Source organism: Camarhynchus parvulus, unplaced genomic scaffold, assembly GCF_901933205.1.
Source record: "Camarhynchus parvulus unplaced genomic scaffold, STF_HiC, whole genome shotgun sequence".
NCBI classification, from domain to species: domain Eukaryota; kingdom Metazoa; phylum Chordata; class Aves; order Passeriformes; family Thraupidae; genus Camarhynchus; species Camarhynchus parvulus.
This window is the reverse complement of record NW_022148270.1, coordinates 41,544-52,812: the sequence shown is the minus strand read 5'-3', so window position 1 is coordinate 52,812 and position 11,269 is coordinate 41,544. Positions and strand designations below refer to the sequence as shown.

The 11,269-nt window shown below is 59.5% G+C and overlaps 1 protein-coding gene across 1 annotated transcript; it reads right to left on the bottom strand.

The window, feature by feature from the left end:
- Positions 1 to 254: 254 nt before the first annotated feature.
- Positions 255 to 11,268, bottom strand: NAA10 (N(alpha)-acetyltransferase 10, NatA catalytic subunit). The gene is made up of 8 exons (XM_030970129.1): positions 11,140 to 11,268; positions 10,744 to 10,842; positions 8,786 to 8,844; positions 8,285 to 8,330; positions 6,688 to 6,803; positions 4,419 to 4,463; positions 2,855 to 2,939; positions 255 to 587 (listed from the first exon to the last, which is right to left on the bottom strand). Exons 1-8 carry the CDS (start codon positions 11,158 to 11,160, stop codon positions 339 to 341), a joined length of 720 nt encoding a protein of 239 aa, XP_030825989.1. The 5' UTR covers positions 11,161 to 11,268; the 3' UTR covers positions 255 to 338.
- Position 11,269: the final 1 nt, after the last annotated feature.

Sequence of the window (11,269 nt, the reverse complement as noted above, 5' to 3'; positions counted from 1 at the left end):
ATTTTTTGGGGGGAGCTCCCAGGGATATTTTGGGGGCTCCCAGTGATTTTGTGGGGAGCTCCCGGTGATTTTGGGGGCTCCCAGGGATATTTTGGGGGCTCCCAGAGACATTTTGGGGGGGCTCCCGGGGGTCCCAGAGATTTTTTTGGGGGGGCTCCCGGTGATTTTTTGGGGGGGGTTCCCAGGGATATTTTGGGGGAGCTCCCAGTGATTTTGGGGGGAGCTCCTGGTGATTTTTTGGGGGGGCTCCCAGGGATATTTTGGGGGAGCTCCCGGTGATTTTTGGGGGGGCTCCCAGGGATTTTTTGGGGGGGCTCCCGGTGATTTTTTGGGGGTCTCTACGAGGCCGAGTCGCTGGCCTCCGAGCTGTCCTTGACGTCCGTGCTCTCGGTGGTCTCGCTGACCTCGCTCAGGTCTTTGCTGTCCCCCCCCCCGTCCTCCTGCTGCTGCTGCTGTTGGGGGGGGGCTCCCCCCGCCGCGGGGGGGTGCGTGGGGTTCCCCCCCGAACCGCAGACCCCGTCCCCAGCTCGGGGCTCGCTGGGGGCCGGGGGGCGACCTCGCTCCTTCTGCTCCAGCTGCTTCCTCAGCTGGGGGGGCACACGGGGGGGGTTAGAATGGGGAGGGGGGGGCCAGGAGGGATTTTGGGGGTCCCATGGATGATTGAAGCCCCCCCAGGAGGGATTTTGGGGGGTGGAAGCTCCCCCAGGAGGGATTTTGGGAGTCCCAGGGTTGGGGAGGTTTTTGGGGGGCCCCAGGGGGGATGGGGAAGTTTTTTGGGGGTCTCAGGGTGGGTAGAAGCTCCCCCAGGAGGAATTTTTGGGGGTCCCAGGATGAGTTGGATCCCCAGGAGGGATTTTGGGGGTCCCAGGGTTGATGGGGAAGTTTTTTGGGGGTCCCATGGATGATGGAAGCCCCCCCAGGAGGGATTTTTGGGGGTCCCAGGATGAGTTGGATCCCCCAGGAGGGATTTTGGGAGTCCCAGGGTTGGGGAGGTTTTTGGGGGTCCCAAGGTGAGGTTTTGGGGGGCCCCAGGGGGGAGGGGGAAGTTTTTTGGGGGTCTCAGGGTGGGTAGAAGCTCCCCCAGGAGGAATTTTTGGGGGTCCCAGGATGAGTTGGATCCCCCAGGAGGGATTTTGGGGGTCCCATAGGTGATGGGGAGGTTTTTTGGGGGTCCCATGGATGATGGAAGCCCCCCCAGGAGGGATTTGGGGAGCCCATGGTTGATGGGGAGGCTTTTTGGGGGTCCCAGGTGGGATGGGGAAGTTTTTTGGGGGTCTCAGGGTTGATGGAAGCCCCCCCAGGAGGGATTTTGGGGGTCCCAGGGTTGATGGGGAAGCTTTTTGGGGGTCCCAAGGGATTGAAGCCCCCAGGAGGGATTTTGGGGGGTGGAAGCCCCCCCAGGAGGGATTTTTGGGGGTCCCAGGGTTGGGGAGGTTTTTGGGGGTCCCAAGGTGAGGTTTTTGGGGGTTCCAGGGTTGATGGGGAAGTTTTTTGGGGGTCTCAGGGTCGGTAGAAGCTCCCCCAGGAGGGATTTTGGGGGTCCCAGGTGGGATGGGGAAGTGTTTTGGGGGTCCCAGGGTGGGTAGAAGCCCCCCAGGAGGGTTTTTGGGGTTCCCAGGGTTGGGGAGGATTTTTGGGGGTCCCAAGGTGAGGTTTTTGGGGGGCCTCAGGGGGATGGGGAGAATTTTGGGGTTCCCAGGGTTGGGGAGTATTTTGGGGGGTCCCAAGGTGGGAATGGGGATTTTTTGGGGGGTCCCAGCCCCTTTTGGGGTCCCCTGAGATTTTTTGGGGGTCCCAAGGTTTGGGAGGTTTTTTGGGGGTCCCAAGGTGAGGTTTTTGGGGCTCCCAGGTGGGATGGGGAGAATTTTGGGGGTCCCAGGAGAAATGATGAGTTTTTTGGGGTTCCCAGGGTTGGAGAGGATTTTTGGGGGTCCCAGGGTGGGAATGGGGGTGAATGAGGAGTTTTTTGGGGTGTCCCAGCCCCTTTTGGGGTCCCCTGGGGAGTTTTTGGAAGTTCCCTGGGATTTTTTGGGGTTCTGAGGGTTGGAGAGGATTTTGGGGGGTCCCGGGGTGGGAATGGGGATTTTTTGGGGTTCCCAGGGTGGGAATGGGGATTTTTTGGGGTTCCCAGGGTGGGAATGGGGATTTTTGGGGGTCCCAGGGTGGGAATGGGGATTTTTTGGGGGGTCCCAGGGTGGGAGAGAATTTTGGGGGTCCCAGGGTGGGAATGGGGGTGAATGAGGAGTTTTTTGGGGTGTCCCAGCCCCTTTTGGGGTCCCCTGGGGAGTTTTTGGAAGTTCCCTGGGATTTTTTGGGGTTCTGAGGGTTGGAGAGGATTTTGGGGGTTCCCAGGGTGGGAATGGGGATTTTTTGGGGGTTCCCAGGGTGGGAATGGGGATTTTTGGGGGTTCCCAGGGTGGGAATGGGGATTTTTTGGGGATTTTTTGGGGTTCCCAGGGTGGGAATGGGGATTTTTTTGGGGGTTCCCAGGGTGGGAATGGGGATTTTTGGGGATTTTTGGGGTTCCCAGGGTGGGAATGGGGATTTTTGGGGGTTCCCAGGGTGGGAATGGGGATTTTTTGGGGATTTTTGGGGATTTTTTGGGGGGTTCCCAGGGTGGGAATGGGGATTTTTTGGGGGTTCCCAGGGTGGGAATGGGGATTTTTTGGGGATTTTTTGGGGATTTTTTGGGGGTTCCCAGGGTGGGAATGGGGATTTTTTGGGGGTTCCCAGGGTGGGAATGGGGATTTTTTGGGGGTCCCAGGGTTGGGGAGGATTTTGGGGGTTCCCAGGGTGGGAATGGGGATTTTTTGGGATTTTTTGGGGATTTTTTGGGGTGTTTTGGGGGCTGCACCTCCTCGGCCATCTGGCTCAGGTCCCGTTTCATGGCGTAGGCGTCCTCGCCGTCCGCGTAGTACTTGGGCTCCACCTCGCTGATCCTGGGGGGAGCGGGGGGTCACCCACGGGGGCACCCCAAAAACAACACCCCAAAAACACCCCAAAAACACCCGGGGGGACCCAAAAACACCCCAAAAACACCCGGGGGAACCCCAAAACACCCCAAAAACACCCCAAAAACACCCCAAAAACACCCGGGGGGACCCAAAAACACCCCAAAAACACCTGGGGGAACCCAAAAACACCCCAAAACCACCCGGGGGAACCCAGAAACACCCCAAAAACACCCGGGGGAACCCCAAAAATGGGCTGGGGCACCCCAAAAACACCCAGGGGAACCCAAAAATGGGATAAGACACCCCAAAACACCCGGGGGAACCCAAAACCACCCGGGGGACCCCAAAACACCCCAAAAACACCGGGGGAACCCCAAAAATGGGATGAGACACCCCAAAAACACCCGGGGGAACCCAAAACACCCCAAAACACCCCAAAAACACCCCAAAAACACCCGGGGGAACCCCAAAAATGGGCTGGGGCACCCCAAAAACCCCAAAAACGGGATGGGACACCCCCAAAATGGGATGGGGTGCCCCAAAAAACACCCAGGGCAACCCAAGTATGGGACGGGATGCCCCAAAGGTGTGATGGGGCACCCCAAAAACATCCAGGGGATGCCAAAAATGGGCTGGGACACCCCCAAAAACACCTGGGGGAACCCAAAAACACCTGGGGGAACCCAAAAACATCCAGGGGAACCCAAAAATGGGAGGGGACACGCCAAAAATGGGATGGGAGATCCCAAAAATGGCATGGGGTGGCCCAAAAACAGCATGGGACACCCCAAAAAGGGATGGGACACCTCAAAAACAGCATGGGACACCCCAAAAATGGGATGGGAGATCCCAAAAGCATCCAGGGGACCCCAAAAATGGCATGGGACACCCCAAAAACGGGATGGGACACCCCAAAACCACCCGGTTGAACCCAAAAATGGGATGAGACATCCTAAAAACACCCGGGGGAACCCAAAAAATGGGGTGTGACACCCAAAAACCCCAAAAATGGGATGGGACACCCCAAAAATGGGATGGGAGATCCCAAAAGCATCCAGGGGACCCCAAAAATGGGATGGGACACCCCAAAAATGGGATGGGACACCCCAAAAACAACCAGGGGATGCCAAAAAGGGACTGAGACACCCCAAAAACCCAAAAACGGGATAGGACACCCCAAATATGGGATGGGACACCCCAAAAATGGACTGAGACACCCCAAAAACGGGATAGGACACCCCAAAAACGGGATGGGACACCCCAAAAACGGGATGGGACACCCCAAAAATGGGATGGGACACCCAGGGGAACCCAAAAACCCCCCCAGGACCCCTCAAGGAGCCTCCCCAACCGCCTCAGGTGACCCCAAAACCCCTCCAGGACCCCCCAAACCCCTCCAGGACCCCCCAAAGCCCCCAGGTGACCCCAAACCCCCCCCAGCCCCCCCCGAGCCCCCAGACTCACTGGAAGTTGAGCGTGTTGGAGTAGAGGTGCAGCGCGGCCCGGTTACTGCCCAGGAGAAACGGGGCGCGGTTAACGGGGTCACCTGGCGGCTCCTTGAGGGTTCCTTGAGGGGTTTGGGGTCACCTGGGGGCTCCTTCAGGGGTTTGGGGTCACCTGAGGGTTCCTTGAGTTTTTGGGGTCACCTGAGGGTTCCTTGAAGGTTCTTTCGGGGTTTTGGGGTCACTTGAGGGTTCCTTGAGGTGTTTTTGGGGTCACCTGAGGGTTTGGGGGGTTCCTGGAGGGGTTTTGGGGTCAGCTGAAATTTCTGGAGGGGTTTTGGGGTCACTTGAGGATTTCTTGAGGGGTATTAGGGTCACCTGAGGGTTTCTTAAAGGGTTTTGGGGTCACCTGAGGGTTTGGGAAGGTTCCTGGAGAGGTTTTGGGGTCACCTGAGGGTTCCTTGAAGGTTCTTTCACGGGTTTTGGGGTCACCTGAGGGTTTGGGAAGGATCCTGGAGGGGTTTTGGGGTTACCTGAAGGTATGGGAAGGATCCTGGAGGGGTTTTGGGGTTACCTGAAGGTTCCTTGAGGTGTTTTGGGGTCACCTGAGGGTTTCTTAAAGAGTTTTGGGGTCACCTGAAGGTTCTTTCAGGGTTTTGGGGTCACCTGAGGGTTCCTTGAGGGTTCTTTGAGGGTTTTGGGGTCACCTGAGGTTTTCTTAAAGGGTTTTGGGGTCACATGAAAGTTCATTGAGGGGTTTTAGGGTCACCTGAGGGTTCCTTGAAGGTTCCTTGAGCGTTTTGGGGTCACCTGAGGGTTTCTTGAGGGGTTTTGGGGTCACCTGAGGGTTCCTTGAAGGTTCTTTCACGGGTTCTGGGGTCACCTGAAGGTATGGGAAGGATCCTGGAGGGGTTTTGGGGTCACTTGAGGATTTCTTGAGAGGTTTTGGGGTCACCTGAAGGTTCCTTGAGATGTTCTTGGGGTCACCTAAGGGTTCCTTAAAGGTTCTTTCAGGGTGTTTGGGGTCACCTGAGGGCTCCTTGAAGGTTCTTTCGGGGTTTTGGGGTCACCTGAGGGTTTCTTGAGGTGTTTTTGGGGTCACCTGAGGATTTCTTGAAGGTTCTTTTAGGGTTTTTGGGGTCACCTGAGGGTTTGGGAAGGTTCCTGGAGGGGTTTTGAGGTCACTTGAGGATTTCTTGAGGGGTTTTAGGGTCACCTGAGGGTTCCTTGAGGGTTTTGGGGTCACCTGAGGTTTTCTTAAAGGGTTTTGGGGTCACCTGAAAGTTTCTTGAGGAGTTTTGGGGTCACCTGAGGGTTTGGGAGGGTTCCTTGAAGTGTTTTGGGGTCGGTTGAGGACTTTTTGTGTTCCCCCGGGTGTTTTTGGGTTCCCCCTGGTGGTTTTGGGGTGTTTTTTGGGTCCCCCCGGCTGTTTTTGGGCCCCCCCCCGGTGTTTTTGGGGTCCCCGGGTGTTTTTGGGGTCCCTCGGGTATTTTTGGGTCCCCCCGGCTGTTTTTTGGGTCCCCTCGGTGTTTTTGGGGTCCCCCCGGTGTTTTTGGGGTGGTTTTGGGTCCCCCCCGGTGTTTTGGGGTCCCCTGGGTGATTTTGGGGTCCCCCAGCTCTTTTTGGCTTCCCCCCGGTGTTTTTGGGTCCCCCGGTTTTGGCTTCCCGGTTTTTTGGGCCCCCGGTGTTTTTGGGGTCCCTCGGGTATTTTTGGGTCCCCCCGGCTGTTTTTTGGGTCCCCTCGGTGTTTTTGGGGTTCCCCCGGCTGTTTTTGGGTTCCCCAGGTGTTTTTGGCCCCCCCCCCAGTGTTTTTGGGGTGTTTTTGGGGTCCCCCCGGTGTTTTTGGGGTGTTTTTGGGTTCCCCCAGGTGTTTTGGGGTCCCCTGGGTGATTTTTGGGGTCCCCCGGCTCTTTTTGGCTTCCCCCCGGTGTTTTTGGCTTCCCCTGGGTGTTTTTGGGGTCCCCCCGGTGTTTTTGGGGTCCCTCGGGTATTTTTGGGTTCCCCAGGTGTTTTTGGCCCCCCCCCCGGTGTTTTTGGGGTGTTTTGGCTTCCCCCGGGTGTTTTTGGGTTCCCCCAGGTGTTTTGGGTTCCCTCGGCTGTTTTTGGGGTCCCCCCGGGTGTTTTGGGTTCCCCCCGGTGTTTTTGGGGTCCCCCCGGGTGTTTTTGGGTTCCCCCGGGTGTTTTTGGGATCCCCCCGGTGTTTTTGGGGTCCCCCGGGTATTTTTGGGTCCCCCGGCTGTTTTGGGTCCCCCGGTGTTTTTGGGGTCCCCCCGGTGTTTTTGGGGCCGCACCTCTTGCGCACGTGCAGGGACACGTATTTGGCGTTGAAGTTCTCGATCATGGCCCGGCTGGCCTGGTCCATCAGCTTCTGCGCCAGCCCCAGGCGCCGGTGGGAGCGCTTCACGGCCTGGGGAGCCCGACAACGGGACGGGACACCCCGAAAATGGGATGGGACACCCCGAAAATGGGATGGGACACCCCGAAAAGGGGGTGAGAGACCCCGAAAAGGGGGTGAGAGACCCCGAAAACGGGATGGGACACCCCGAAAATGGGATGGGACACCCCGAAAACGGGATGGGACACCCCAAAAACGGGATGAGGTGCCCCAAAAATGGGGTGAGACAACTGAAAAATGGGATGGGACACCCCAAAAACCCCAAAAATTGGGTGAGACACCACAAAAATGGAGTGGGACACCCCAAAAATGGGATGGGGTGCCCCAAAAATGGGGTGAGACATGCCAAAAATGGGATGGGACACCCCAAAAATGGGGTGAGGGACCCCAAAAACGGGATAAGACACCCCAAAATCCCCAAAAATGGGATTGGACACCCCAAAAATGGGATGGGACATCCCCAGAATGGGATTGGACACCCCAAAAGGATGGGATGGGGTGCCCCAAAAATGGGGTGAGGGACCCCAAAAACGGGATAGGACACCCCAAAATCCCCAAAAATGGAGTGGGACACCACAAAAATGGGGTGAGAGACCCCAAAAATGGGATGGGGTGCCCCAAAAATGGGGTGAGACATGCCAAAAATGGGATGGGACACCCCAAAAAATGGGGTGGGACACCCCAAAAATGGGATTGAACATCCCAAAAACCCCAAAAATGGGATTGGACACCCCAAAAATGGGATGAGAAACCCAAAAACCCTAAAAACGGGATGGGACACCCCAAAAACACCCAGGAGAACCCCAAAACCCCCACAGGACCCCTCCAGGAACATCCTCCAAACCCCCAGGTGACCCCAAAACCCCTCAAGGAACCCCACAAGTGCTCAGAGCCCACCCAAGAACCCCCAAACCCCTCCAAGAACCCCCCAAACCCATCCCAAACCCCACCCCAAAGCCTCAGGTGACCCCAAAACCCCTCCAGGACCCCCCCAAACCCCTCAAGGAACCCCCCAAACCCATCTAAACCCCCCCCAAACTTTCAGGTGACCCCCAAACCCTCCAGGATCCCCCAAACCCATCCCAAGAGCCTCCCCAACCCCTCAAGGAGCCCCCAAACCCCTCAAGAAGCCCCCCAAACCCATCCCAAAGCCTCAGGTGACCCCAAAAGCCCTCCAAGAGACCCCAAACCCCCCTAAGACCCCTCCCAACCCCCCAGGACCCCCCAAATCCCCAGGTGACCCCAAAGACCCCCAAGGAACCCCCAAACCCATCCCAAACTTTCAGGTGACCCCCAAACCCCCCCAGGACCCCCCCAAACCCTCAGGTGACCCCAAAGACCCCCAAGGAACCCCCAAACCCATCCCAAAGCCTCAGGTGACCCCAAAACCCCTCCAAGTGCCCCCCAAACCCCTCCAGGACCCCCCACAAACCCTCAGGTGACCCCAAAATCCCCCAGGACCCCCCCAAACCCCCCAGGACCCCCCATCTCACCAGGGACGTGATGTGCCCATGGGGGACGTCATCGGGGTCTTCCTCCCTGCAGGAACACCGGGAGGGGGAGGGGTCAGGAGGGGGGAGACCCCCCCCCAAATCCACCTGGGGACCCCCAAAAGGGGCAGGAAAGGGGGTCCTGGGGGATCCCACACCGGGGTCCCACACTGGGGGTCCCGGGCCCATACCCGGGGCTGGGGGTCCACACTTTGGGGGCCCACACGGGGTGTACACTCACTGGGGGTTGGGGGCCCACACTAGGGGGTCTGGGGGTCCCACCTGGGGGGCCCACACTGGTGGGGGGTGTCCACACTGGGGGTTGGGGTCCCACACTGTCCCACACTTTGGGGGTCCCACACCTGGGGGTCGGGGGTCACACTTTGGGGGTCCCCACTGGGGGTCCCATACTCGGGGGGGTCCCGGGGGGGTGTCCCACACTCGGGGGGGGGCCCGTGGGGGGCTCCCACACTCATGGGGTGTCCCGGGGGGTCCCACACTCACATCTTGGCCAGGACGTAACCAACGATCTTCCCGTTCTCATCCTCGGCGATGTACGAGAGCTGGGGGGACAGCGGGACAGTGGGACAGTGGGACAGTGGGACAGTGGACAGTGGGACAGTGGGACAGGGGGACAGTGGGACAGTGGGACAGGGGGACAGTGGGACAGTGGGACAGTGGGACAGGGGGACAGTGGGACAGGGGGACAGTGGGACAGTGGGACAGTGGGACAGGGGGACAGTGGGACAGGGGGACAGTAGGACAGTGGGACAGTGGGACAGTGGGACAGTGGGACAGTGGGACAGGGGGACAGTGGGACAGGGGGACAGTAGGACAGTGGGACAGGGGGACAGTGGGACAGGGGACAGTGGGACAGGGGGACAGCGGGGACAGGGGGACAGGGGGACAGGGGGACAGGGGGGACAGGTGGGACAGTGGGACAGGGGACAGGGGACAGTGGGACAGTGGGACAGTGGGACAGGGGGACAGGGGACAGGGGGACAGTGGGACAGGGGGACAGTAGGACAGTGGGACAGGGGGACAGTGGGACAGGGGACAGTGGGACAGGGGGACAGTGGGACAGTGGGACAGGGGACAGTGGGACAGGGGGGGACAGGGGACAATGGGGACAGGTGGGACAGTGGGACAGGGGACAGGGGACAGTGGGACAGTGGGACAGTGGGACAGGGGACAGGGGACAGGGGACAGTGGGACAGGGGACAGTAGGACAGGGACAGGGGACAGTGGGACAGGGGACAGTGGGACAGGGGGACAGTGGGACAGCGGGACAGGGGACAGCGGGACAGGGGGACAGGGGGACAGGGGGACAGGTGGGACAGTGGGACAGGGACAGGGGACAGTGGGACAGGGGGACAGGGGGACAGTGGGACAGGGGGACAGGGGACAGTGGGACAGGGACAGCGTGGGACAGGGGGACAGTGGGACAGGTGGGACAGGTGGGACAGTGGGGACAGGTGACAATGTGAGAGGACAGGTGACAATGGGGACAGGTGACAATGGGACACGTGACAATGTGAGGACAAGTGACAATGGGAGAGATGACAATGGGAGAGGTGACAATGGGACAGGTGGGACTGGGGACAGGTGACAATGGGACAAGTGACAATGGGACACGTGACAATGTGAGGACAGGTGACAGTGGGACAGGGGACAATGTGGACAGGTGACAGTGGGACAGGTGACAGTGGGACAGGGGACAATGTGAGGACAGGTGAGGGTGGGACAGGGGACAATGGGACAGGGGACAATCGGGAACAGTTGGGACAGTAGGACAGGTGACAATGTGAGGAGAGGAGACAATAGGACAGGGGACAATGGGGGGACAGGTGACAATGGGGACAGGTGACAATGGGACATTTGGGCCTTGGGGAGGGGACCCAGGTGTGCCAAGGAAGGACCCGGGTGTTCCGGGGGGCTGAGGGGCACCGGGGGAGGGGTTAATCCGGGAGAGAAGGGGTTAAACCCCGGGGGTTAAACCGCGGTAATCGCGGGGGATAAATCCGGGAGAGAAGGGGTTAAATCCCGGGGGTTAAACCCCGGTAATCCCGGGGGTTAAATCCGGGAAAGAAGGGGTTAAATCACGGGGGTTAAATCACGGTAATCGCGGGGAATAAACCCCGGTAATCGCGGGGGTTAGATCCGGGAGAGAAGGGGTTAAATCCCGGTAATCCCGGAGGTTAAATCCCGGTAGTCCCGGGGGTTAAATCCCGGTAATCGCGGGGGTTAAACCCCGGTAATCCCGGGGGATAAATCCGGGAGAGAAGGGGTTAAATCCCGGGGGATAAACCCCGGTAATCGCGGGGATTAAATCCGGGAGAGAAGGGGTTAAATCCCGGTAATCCCGGAGGTTAAATCCCGGTAATCCCGGGGATAAACCCCGGTAATCCCGGAGGTTAAACCCCGGTAATCGCGGGGCACCGGGCGCGGATCCCGAGGCACACCTGAGGCCAGGAGAGGCCGTGGTAGAAATAATATTTCATCTGGTAGTTCTCGGGCAGGCAGAGCAGGTTGCAGTGCTGCATGTTCATCAGGTCCTCGGGCTACCGGAGCAACCGGAACCGGAGCAGAACCGGGGCAGTCAGCCCAGAACCGGCCCCGGCGCTCCCCGACACCGGGAGGGGCCTCAGAGGCTCCTCCAAGCACGGATTCACCTCAGAGCGGTTAAACGGTACCGGGATCCCCTCAGAGCCCCCTCAGGGCCCGGTACCGCTCCCCAAATCCCGGTGCTCCCCTCAGATCCCGGTGTTCCCCTCACACCTCCCGCCATGGCCCGGTATCACCGGCAGATCCCTCCCCGGTGCCCGGTTCTCCCTGGCCGAGCCCCCCGGCCCGCCCACCCGCGCGTTCCGGATGTTCATGGCTGCGGTTTCCCGATCCCGGTCTCGTTCTCCGCTCCCGGTTCCGCTCCCGGTGCCGCCGCCGGTCCCCTCACGAGCCGCTTCCGCCGGAAGTTCATCTCCGACCAAT